Below are 12,261 nucleotides of genomic sequence, written 5' to 3'. Positions count from 1 at the left end.
TATCCTCAATTTTTCTGTCCTTTTTTTGCCTCTTCTTAGAATGTACCATCTGCCTGACATGCTGTTTGCCAGTGCTCTACCTATTAAAATCCTGCCAAATTTCAAAGTCTACCCCTCCCCCATAAAGACACCCCAGTCCTCTCTGTCACAACTCTGTCATGAAAATGGCTATTGTTCTTAGATTTCTAATAAGTTTTATTCATTTTACTTATTCATTAATTTATCTTTTATTAAATATATTGTTGGTGCCTTATTAGTAGTACCCTATGCACTTGGAGGCCAAATATTGATTTATCATGCTCATTCACACTCTAGGCCCTTATCCCACCACATGCACACTGCCAGCATACATCGTCTAGGTCAGAATTATTGAAAAGCTTCGACCTATAAACAAGAGGACTTTAGGTAGCACAAACGCATGGAATTAAATAACAAGGAATAAAAGAGACAGACAGAACATCCTTTTCTTTTCAATTACTTTTCAATCATTCTGATTACATCAAGAAGAAAACTTCAGTTTGTGCTACTCTGGTTTTAACTCTGCTAATCTTTGATCATCTCTTTTTTAACGAAGAAATCAATCCTCAGAGTTACAGCCTTCTGCATGTGGACAAGTCTAGCTATAATTTACTAAAAATGCTATGTTTTCATTACAATTTATTTTTACAATTTGTTTCTATTTATGGCATATACAATTTGCTTTTATTTACAGTTTTCAATTTAGTGAAAATTGTATTCTTGGTAAATAAATTTAGGTTAACAAAATAAGGTAATTTAAATAAAAATATTAAGCAAATAGCAGAAGTGGAATACACATAAAACAGAAATCTTATGGTAATACATAGAAATGGGAGAAACATTTGGTTGTAGCAGATACTCAGTAAAGCCAAATTAACATAATCTATCAATCTCCTTGTTGTTGTTCACTATCTACATAACTGAAACAAAATGTGTAAAACACTAGCTTCAAGACATGATTCTCAAGAGGAGAGAGGGGACACATTTGACAATGTTTAGAGACAGTTTTGGTTTAACAGCTTATAAGGGTGTCACTACTGGCAGCTAGTAGGTAGAGGCCAGGGACACTTAAACATCCTACAGTGCACAGGACAGCCCCCACAACAAGGAATTTCCTGGGCCAGAAGTCTATAGTGCCTAGATTGAGAAACCCTAATCTAAGAGAAAAGAGGAAGGTCTACTTGCATTACCCTTTACCCATCACTATGAATCACTGTCTCTCCAGACACTGTTCTTTTCTTTATTTGATCTTTACCACTGACAAGATAATGACTGAGGAAAATCTCTGACAAACTGTATTGAAGGGTCCACATCCTTTATGTGCTAATACTATGCCATCGATATTTAGACCTAACTTCCTAATTAAACCATTGGAGTCATGAAATCTTCAGATAATCCTGTACTACAAATAGATCAAGAAAACTGAGGTAAAGATCAATATAATTTGAGTAAAACCTTGACTCTAGCTGCTATCAACTTCATGAAAAGTTCCTCTTTGTCCTGAATTACATGGTTCCTTGACTCAAACACCATATTTTGCAGTATGAATTTGACCTCGAAATTTTACAAAATCAATATTCTGTTTATTAGATACGTAGCTTTCCCAAAAGAGAGTTTTTTAAAAACTCTTTATTTAAAAAAAAAGAGTAAAAAAAGAAAAAAATTATTAACAAAAAATAACTAGTAGTTGAAACACTTCCCTTGGCTAACACTACTTTGTTCTTAAATGTATTATTGCAAACACATAACCCACACATATATGTCTGAGGGTAAAGTGTTTACAAGAAAGTTCTTTGAAGCTATTTTGTGGTTAGTGTTCTTTTTCTCTCTCTCTTTCAAGTTCTCCAGAACAGTTTAGAAGCAGATGGCACCTGTGTCTTTTTTTTTTTTCCCAAAATCTGGAGTTATTTTTAACCTTGTGACAGTATTTAAACATGGAAAAGTAGTGTGCTCTTAAAGCAATGATGTTATCATAGTCTTCACTTGATTTTAAGGCTTTTTACAATGAGTATATTTCCAAACTTAGCATTTACTATGCATTAACTTTAGTGGATGGTATACCCTGGAGGCATTTCATGCCTTTTAGTCCAACTTGATTTAACTCCTAATTCTGATACACCTGTGGTAAAGTGACAGTGAAGGTGAAACTGAATCCCTTTCATTTCAGAGCCACAAAACACTCTGCCAACAGAAAAGTGACATTATTTTTAACAACAGCAAGCTACAGAGGTAGCAGCTACCAATACTCACACTGAAGAAAGAAAACCAATGCTGATTGAGATTAGGGTTATTGTCACGCAAGTTTTAGGGAGAAGAGAAAAGGGTTACAGTATTCTCCTTATCCTAGGGTCACTAGAATCAATATCACTACCACATCAGGACCAAGACCTCAAAGAAGAGGAAGCGGGTACACATGCTGCACCTGGCCCATTTCATTATCATTGATTCACCCTCTTTAAAACCATTTGTTGTGTACCTGTTAAGTACTAAGTGCTCTGCTAGATATGAGCACATAATAGTGAACCAGCCAAACTCACAGACTCTGCCTTCTGGAAGCTTACAGTCAGTTTTCCTGGGAAGACCCTATGAAGCCCCAGTTTTTATTCTCCCACTTGCAATCCCACCTTGCTCCTGACTCAACTGCCTGAGAAAAGAATTAGAGGCACAGAGAACAAGACAGGGTTGGCATAAGTATATTTTTAATTGCTAGTAAGATAAAAAACCTACCATCCCCCAAGAGCTGGAGCTTCTAAGTGCAGTGTGTGTAGCAGGAGATCAGAAGCCAGCAGTATACCTACCCAGATAAGCCATGGGGCCCTAAAGCATGGTGTCGGAAAAAATCAAGGATCTAAGAAGCTCTGGTCACGAGAATGGTTTAGGAAATTGGTTGACCAAAAAAAAGGAGAATCTGTTTCTTCAGCAGCCATGCTGTGGACTGAATTGTGTCCCCTCAAAATTCACATGTTGAAGCCTTATCCCAACTCCAATATGATGGCATTTATAGGTGGGGCTTTTGGAAGGTAATTATGTTTAGTATGAGGTTATGCAGCTAAACCCCTCATCGTGGGATCAGTGCACTTGTAAGAAGAGGCACCAGAGAGCTTGGTTTCTTTCTCTCTTCCCCTCTCTTTCTCTCTTCCTCTCTGCCTTGTGACGACACAGTGAGAAGGCAGCCATCTGCAAAACAGAGAGTCCTAACTGAGGAAATGCATTGGCTGGGACCCTGATCTTGGACTTCCTAGCCTCCAGAGCTGTGACAAATGCATATTTATTGTTTAAGCCACCCGGTCTAAGACATCTTGTTATATCAACCAGAGCCAAGAGCACTAAGACAAGCCAAGAGCACTGGCTGAAGCCCTTCTCTTAGCAAATGCACTCTTTCGTGTTTCCTTATAGAAAGCATTTGCTCACTGTGACCTGGAGCCAGAATACATGTTACCATGTAGAATATACCATTTCTCAGTCTCTGAGTTCCTTCCCAACACAGCCCCTGGCACTCTTAGCCAGTTCAGATTACTGTGTGCCCAGCAGACCTTGGGGAGACACCAGAGTTTTTCCAAAATGTTTAGAAGGTGAAAAATCAGTAATGACCTGGAGGCAAAGATAGGAGCCTTTTTCTCTACAGGGCTGTGCCAAAAGGATACCACCCAATGTTGCCAACTGGTCTGCAGGGAATTTCTTTAAAAGACTCTGCCTCGTAGCTTAATCTATCACACACAGATTTATGGCCTACAACAGCACTTTTCAAACTGAATCACAACCCATTAATGGGATGTGAAATCACATGGGTTCAGCCAAGTTTTTTTAATGAAATAGATGAAATCAAACAGCATATAATAGAAAATATTAAAGTGCATTGCTGGTAATAAGAATAAACATTGTTTTATGAAATTGTTTCTGTTTTATACACACACACACACACACACACACACACACACACACACACACACAACCCTTACTATGGAAATCTATTTGGTTCCTAAACAATAATACATATAACAAAGGATCCTATATAATTAGTTTAATTGAGTTGACAAATAAATGTATTTAAAATTATAAATGTATACACATAATTGTGTTTACATAAATGTGACACATAAATGTATTATTTAAAATTACATTGCAGTGGGGAGGAGTATGCAAAGTGCCTAGCCTAAAGAAACTACAGTAAGTGGAATGGGAACTAAATTTAAAAAAAAAAAAAAGGTTCCAAAATAGTTTAACACATTCTTCTCTTGTTCTAATTATCTTTCATTTGGTTTGGTTTCCTTGGATTTGTATGTCTGGGAATACAACTGGTTTTCTTATCATCTTTTCTTTCAACATGGAACAACAGTGAGAAACTAAAGGTGAGACAACTGAAAACAGGACATGGGTTTGCATGCACAGACGAAATCTGCACCACCAAGCAGGCTGGGCCATTTCCTGTCATTCCATGTGCCAAACCACTGGGCGGGATCTGGACCACAGGCAGCTCCCTTCTCCCTCAGAAAAGCCTTTAAAATGCCAGTTTCTCAAATCACTGGGCAAAAGACCAACTGCTCTCGAGGATCTGGAGCCCTGAATAGGATCATGGCCAATTCGTATTTTTACGTAGAGTTGAATGTGTGTGTGTGTCATGATTTTTGTAAACTTTTTGAAAAACTCTATGAACAAAACAGTGTCTTCAAGTGTGATTTTAGGAAAATTACTTTGCCTGATACTTTTAATTCACCCTTAACCCCTATACCCTATGCCCTCCCTGCCAAAAGAAAGTGATCACATCTGTCTTGGTCTCAAGGGCTCCATGTGGATCAGTGCTGCCAGCACCTGCCTTCGCCAGCACTATCCAGGGGCTTCAGGTGGATATAGCCTTGGGAGTTTAGCTCCCCTTGAGTTCCCAAACACATCCTCAGGGTGTATCACCCCAATGGTCACTGTCCAATCTTCTTGCAATCAGGAGTCACTACTTTACAACAGACAATTGTAATGGAGGAGCCAACAAATCACTAATTCTGGTGGAGACTGTCTACTTTCTAGAGCTAACCACAACAGCAACACATAATACCAGAAGCACTGTTCTCTTAGTATATTAATGACAACTGCATTACTAATGAATTAGAGTCACACTAGCAGGTGGATTTTGTCCAAGGCTGAGAGTAAAGGCTTGAAACTGATGACCTGAGTTCAACTTGATCTCTAGTGTAGGAAGAAAGAAGATTTTAGTTACTCAGCCAATATCTACCATGATCATTCTGTTGCATTCTCTGGCTCTATCGATTCTTAATAATTACATCTAGAATAGTAGTTGGTTTATGTTTTAAGTTTATTTACTTAAAAATTTCTGATAATGAAAATGATACTTCTCAAAGTCTCAGCCAAAAAGAGTAAGCATGCACCCCACGAATGCTGCCATGTACAGAAAACTTACCTAACAATACACTTTACTGCTGACAAACAAAGCCTAAGTAAGACATTTTAGCTTTCATTGTTCCTCAATGCAGTTTAACTCTGTGATCTTTTACAGTAATCATAAGACTAGATAATAGAGCGAGAATCTTAGCAATGTATAGATAGAGGGTCTCCGACAGGATGGGCTTAACTTACGATTTTTTGACTTTTATGATGGTGGGAAAGTGACAGCATTCAGTAGAAATCGTACTTCAAATTTTGATCTTTTCCTGAACTATACGTGGTAGGATACTCTCTCTGATGCTGGGCAGTGGCCATTAGCCACAGCTCCCAGTTAACCACAGGAGGGTAAACAACCGGAACTCTAGAGTGTTCTGTGTTGCCAGTGTTTTTTGAATATTGTGTTTTGTGTTTCATATCTCACCATGTCTACAAAATCCCATCTGTACACGGTATTTAACAGTTATTATAAAATAGGCTTTATGTTAGATGATTTTGCCCAAATGTAGGCTATTAAGTGTTCTCAGCATGTTTCAGGTAGGCTAGGCTAAGCTACAATGTTTGTTAGCATAGGTGTAGTAAATGCATTTTCAACTTCTGATATTTTCAACTACAGTGGGCTTATTGGGACATAACACCATCATACGTTGAGAAGCTTCTGTATAACTGATTAATATTTGTCCTCCAAAATTTACTGCAACACGTAATTCTGAACTGAAAAATAAAAAACCCAAACTTCAAATTTCTTAGTTTTTTCCTATGCAGGCTACCATCTCATAGGGGTATACAATTGGCAGTTTATTTTTTTCCCATTTTTCAAATTAAAGTGAATTTCTTGAGTTTCATGACGGTGAAGCTTATTCATAAAGACAACGTGTGTGGATAAGTCAGCCTATTTGAGGCATCTAGGGTTAACGTTACTCTGAAAACAGATGTGCTGCTGGGACAGTCCCTGCAGCAGCATCAGGCACTTCCTCTACTACACAGTAGTTTATAAAACACCCAGTAAACAGTTTTAAGTAGATCATCCCTTTACTCAGAGGTTTACATGGTTCCACTGTCACGCATCATACAATTAGTAACAGGCATGTTTTGGACCTTACAAAAATCGACATCATTGTCCTTTCATTTCCACCTACATATATAATAGATCTCCAGATGAATACTGAAAAACTTGATCAAAAATGGATGTTTATGTATACATTATTCAGTGCTCAAATACTTCAAAACATTTTTAACAGTGACAAACTACTGAATTTTCATTAAGAAGTTTGCCTATTTTACACATCTATATTCAATGAGCCTTCAATAGTAGTAGCAAATTGGGGGGAGAGTGGGCAGTGATCATTACAACTTCCCACTAAATACCAACATCCAGAATCCTGCTCTGGATCCTCCAATTACTTGAAAAAATAAAAAGGCTGTTAGCAATACTATTTCCAGCAAAAAGAGAATGAAAAATGAAATTGCAAAGGAGTAGTAAGTACAGAAGCTGCAAATTGTCAACCGTTGAAATTACATCTTCAGATTCCCTATACTAAAGAGCCTGGATCTAAAATAAGTGTTGAAAACAAATCTCCTTACCTATGGATAACAGAGAGAAAACACAAAAAAAAAAGGAAGTAAGGGAAAGAAAACTATAATTTTCAACGGATACAAATACGAAAGCATATGGAATCATGCAGAAGGCCAAACTGCTACCTGTTTGGATCTTCAGAGGAGGGATAGGGGACATATCTGCAATCCTAGGGAGATGGTCTGTTGCATATATAATTTAAATAAATCACTCCAGCCCATGAAAGAAGGGAAGCAGCAGCATTCTCACTAATTACCACTGCCTGGATCCCATATGCTGCTTTCTCTTTAAAGCCACACTAGTTCATTATTCTGCCTTCAACTCTCTTAAATGATTCATTTCTCCCTTCACTCCTGAGCAGACTCTGCAGGGAAGCTAGTATTTAAGTTTAATTTCTCGTGTCACTTGCTTTGGAGAGCTTGACGAGGGGAAGGAGGAGGAATCTAACTTAATAATCCTGTCTTGATTTGGAGGGGCACCCTCCGGCCCCCACCCCAAAAAATAACTAGACAAACAGGACCCTCTGGCAAGCTATAATCGTGAGCAAAGATATCAATTGGGAAAGCAGGGCCCACGTGCGGTGGGAGCTGTCACCCAAGGGAAGCGGCAGCCTGCGAGAAGGAGGGAGGGTGGGAGGGAGTCGGGCTGATCCTACAGCTGCACCGGCCTAGGCGCTCTGGTGGGGTGGGAAGGACTCGAGCCGCACCTGAATGAAGGTTAGCTCTCTCTCAGACACTAACTAGGTAGGGAGAAATCGAAGGGCACGAAGGCAGGCTCCCGCACCCTCCGAGCCGTCGCTGTGAGGACAACCCCCAGTGCACGCCGCGGGCTTCCCCAGCCGGAGCCCGCGCCTTACCGTCCCAGCTCCGACTCCACCTCGAAGAAATCGCTCAGCGCATCCCTGTTGGAGCCGTCGATCCAGTAATCCGGGACGAGGCTCGCGGTACCCGGGGCCGCACTGGCGGTGACCGAAGAGCAGGACGAGGCGGAGCAGGAGGGCACCGTGACTTTGAGCATCTTCGCAGCGGGACTCCGGAAGCCGCCGCCGCCGCCGCCGCTGCCCGAGCGAGAAGCCGGCCGCCCGCCACCGCCTGCGAACGCAGGAGCGAGAGAGAGGCGGCGTCCTTCACGCGCGGACACGCCCACCGCCGCCGCCCGCGCTCGCAGGGACGGTGGGCGGGGAAGGGGGCGAGCCTCTGCGAGAGGGCGCGAGGGGGAACCCGGAGTCGCCGCCCGCTGGAGGGAGACTAGCTGCACCGCTGAGGAGAGAGGCTCCCTCCCCCTCGCTCCTTCCCTCCTCACCCGCCCTCCTCCCGCGCCGAGCCTTTCCCGCCGCCCTCCCTCTTTCCTTTCTCTCTCCCAGGCTGTGGCTGCCGCGGTGCCGGCTAGGGCGGCTCCGGATGCTGGAGCTTGGGGAAGGCACAAGGACCCGCGCATCATCCCACATGCCCTCCCGCGGGGACCGGAGCTGGAGGGAGACCGTGCGCAGCGGGACGCTGCTCTGGGATGGCGGGCGCCAGGCGCACCCTGGGAGCACCTGGGTCCGGGCGGCCCCGCCGGATAGCGAGAGAGGGACCTAGGTGGTGGTGGCGCAACTCATCCCTCCTTGAGCGCGTCTCCGTGGCGAGTCCCTCCCACCTAGCACCAGCTAACCAGCCATCCTCTGTCAAAGCTTGTATTGGTGGCCGGGGAGGGAGTACTGTGGTCGCCGATCCCTCAGGGCTCCTGTGCCTGGACCCAGTGAAAGCTGGAGGAAAAGGAAGCGCCCAGGTCCACACTGACCTGACTCACCTTTGAGTGAAGTCTTCAGTTGGAATAAATGCTGTCGTCGCTGCTGGTGGCACTGCCTCCTCTGGCACTGCTGGAGCTCCTGAAAGAGCAGATACTTGGCTGTGTCGAGTTCAATCTCAGCATCTGAAGTGGCTCAGAATTACAGTTCTAGAAGGGCCTTGTGGAAGCCAACTAGTAAACCCTCTGCCTTAAGGCAGGACCTGTCCTCATTCATGACAGGGAAGATTGCTACATGTAAAGCCCTTTTTCTCTTCCCAAGAGATGTATCCCATGATAAGCATTCTTATGTCCTGTCCATCAGCTGTCATGGCTCTTCTTCTCAGTATTAAACATACATCACTTAAACTACCCTTGAACTTTTTTCTTTTCAGATTTCAGCAAAGACGAACAACAATTAGTCATGTTCTAATACATATATATGACAGTTATTATACCACAACTCATTTCTGGCTAAATAGCTCCAGATCCTTTCACCTCACTTCACAGGTGTTATTTTTGGTCTTTTTTTTTTTTTTCCTGAGTTTCCTCCAACATGCACTAAACTCTTCCTAGTAAGTCTCCATTCCTGATAGCACCAACCATTAATATGGTCCAATATTTTAATCTAATTTATGGATTTATTATTCTTAAAAGCCTGCCTGCTATACTGGTGAACAAACAACCAAAAATATCCAATCAAGTAGTTACAGGAATGTGATTCCTAGCTGATTGGAAATTGAAAATATATATAGTCATGCATCTCTTAACCACGGTGAGAAGTTGAAGAGATGCATCCTTAGGCGATGCAGTTGTAAGAACATCATAGGCTGTACTTGTACACAACCAGATAGTATAGCTTACTACAAGCTATGCTGGATGGAATAGTCAATTGCTCCTAGGCTGCAAACCTGTACAGCATTTTACTATACTGAATACTATAGGCCAGAGGTCCCCAACCTTTTCGGCACCAGGGACCAGTTTCTTGGAAGATAATTTTTTCCACAGACAGGGGGTGGGGAAGATGGTTCTGGGATGATTCAAGTGCATTACATTTATTGTGCACTTTAATTCTATTATTATTACATTGCAATACATAGTGAAATAATTATACAACTCACCGTAATATAGAATCAGTGGAAGACCTGAGCTTGTTTTCCTACAACTAGACAGTCCCATCTGGGGGTGATGGGAGACAGTGATAGATCATCAGGCAGTAGATTCTTATAAGGAGTGCACAACCTAGATCCCTTGCATGTGCAGTTCACAATAGGGTTCATGCTCTTATGGGAATCTAATGCTACCACTGATCTGACAGGAGGCAGAGTTCAGGCAGTAATGTGGGAGATGGAGAGCCCCTGTAAATATAGATGAAGCTTTGCTTGCTTGCCTGCAGCTCACCTCCTGCTGTGTGGCCCAGTTCCTAACAGGCCACAGACCAGCCCATGGCCTGGGGGTTGGGAACTCTGCTGTAGGCAATTGTAACACAACAATAAGTATTTGTGTATTTAAACGTATCTAAACATAGGAAAGGTACAATAAAAATATGGTATAAAAGGTAAAAAATGGTACACCTGTATAGGGCACTTACCATGAATGCAGCTTGCAGGACTAAAAGTTGCTCTGTGTGAGTGAGTAAGTGGTGAGTGGATATGAAGGCCTAGGACATTACACTACTTAGACTTTATACATACTGTATGCTTAGGCTACACTAAATTTATTTAGAATAGTTTCTTTCTTCAATGGTAAATTAACCTCAGTTTACTGTAACTTTTACTTTATAAACTTTTTAATGTTTTAAAACTTTTTGACTCTTTTATAGTAATGCTTAGCTGAAACACAAATACAAGATATTTTATACAAAATATATTGTAAAGCTGCACAAAAAGGTTTTCTATGTATCCTTATTCTATAAGCTTTCTTCTTTTTAAAACAACTTTTTTTAACTTTTTGAACTTTGTTAAAAACTAAAACATATACACACACTAGCCTAGGCCTACACAGAGACAGGGTCATCGATATCATATCTTCCGCCTCCACATCTTGTCCCACTGAAAGCTGGAAGGGCTTTAGGGGCAATGACATGCATGGAGCTGTCATCTTCTATGATGACAATGCCTTATTCTGAAATACCTCCTGAAGGATCTGCCTGAAGCTGTTTTACAGTTAACTTTTTTTATAGCTAGAGGAGAAAACTCTAAAATAACAATAAAATGTATAGTGTAGTAAATACTATACTAGTATTTACTGGTGACATAGTATAAACTAGTAACATAGTCATTTATTACCATTATAAAGTATAATGTACTATACATAATTGTATACACTATACTTTTATATGACTGGCAACACAGTAGGTTTGTTTACAGTGGCATCACCATAAACACATGAGTAATGTATTACACTGTAAGATTAGGCTATGATGTCACTAGGTGACAGAAATTTTTCAACTCTATTAAGTCTTATGGGACCACCATTACACATGCAGCCCATTGTTGACCAAAATGTTGTGTGACACATGACTGTACAAAAACTATTCCTCATGATAATTTTATAATGATGAGCACAAACTCAATGTACAAATGCTCTAACAAATAACAAGTATATGCAAATTCATACAAATGCACTTACATACTAGCTTGTTTGGTGAAAGACTGAAAATGCCCATGTGATGTTACTTTTCAGAGAATAGATTCACTAATCGTGTTGAAAAATCAAGTTCACAAGCAAAGCAAGATAATAAAGCTCTCTAAATTCTAGCTTTGACTCAGTAAGTTTCCCTTGGCTTGCACTGACCAGTGGACAAATGGGCATAAAACAGTTGCTAGGCCATTTTTATTCTCACTTCTTTGAGGCAAGTCCAGCAGCAGCAGCACTGCATGTAAATGCTTGTCTGTTGTTAGCAATTCTTTTACAACATAAGCCCAAAGCAAGCATGTTACATTAAAGGAGATGGTAAGCCTTTTTTCTCCTGCTATTTTAGGTAACAATGGTGCAAGAAAGCCATTTCATGGTACAGAGGTGATTATAGAATTCATTTTATATTCAGCATAATTTTAGTCATTTGACATCTATGCTTTTCATAATTGCCTTTTGTAAAAATGCTATTAATTGAAGTTTAAAAACAGGATATTTTGTATAATCCATGCAGCTTACTTTTATTTGAGACAGATAAAAATTAATAAATATTAAAATAGATGAAACAGGAATTAAATATACAAAATGTACCATTACTTCTTATCAAAACTCAACTGAAATGACCAGAAAAGGAACAGGGTTATTATCCCACAAAAAGAAAGAGAGAAGTGATGTCAACTGAATCTTGAACACGTAAACAAACAGTAACAGAGGAGTTAATAAATCAGAAACCTAGATTTGCAATGGGAAAAGCCAATAAGAAGAAATCTAATCCCTACTATAAAATCAAGACATGTTCAGAAGTTAGAGTACCAGATAGTTCTCAAGGTGAGGCATAGAACAGAGAACAAAACATTGGTTAAAAAATTTTA

At 40.7% G+C, this 12,261-nt stretch overlaps 1 protein-coding gene across 2 annotated transcripts in view; it reads right to left on the bottom strand.

The window, feature by feature from the left end:
• The window catches only part of CAMK4 (calcium/calmodulin dependent protein kinase IV), a 266,138-nt gene that overhangs the window by 250,332 nt on the left and 3,545 nt on the right, over window positions 1–12,261 (bottom strand). Inside the window, exons 2-3 of one of the 2 annotated variants that reach the window (XM_063706704.1) lie at window positions 8,777–8,855; window positions 7,842–8,076 (exon numbers count right to left, since the gene is read on the bottom strand). In XM_063706704.1, coding sequence (XP_063562774.1) covers window positions 7,842–8,002 — 161 coding nt within the window. In that variant the 5' untranslated portion in view covers window positions 8,003–8,076; window positions 8,777–8,855. Of the gene's footprint in view, window positions 1–7,841; window positions 8,077–8,776; window positions 8,903–12,261 lie in introns of those variants that run through there. The other variant, XM_055387546.2, reaches the window with a different exon arrangement.

The sequence above is a fragment of the Gorilla gorilla genome, chromosome 4, assembly GCF_029281585.2.
Source record: "Gorilla gorilla gorilla isolate KB3781 chromosome 4, NHGRI_mGorGor1-v2.1_pri, whole genome shotgun sequence".
NCBI classification, from domain to species: Eukaryota; Metazoa; Chordata; class Mammalia; order Primates; family Hominidae; genus Gorilla; species Gorilla gorilla.
The sequence above is the reverse complement of the archived record's forward strand: the minus strand, read 5'-3'. Positions and strand labels throughout refer to the sequence as shown.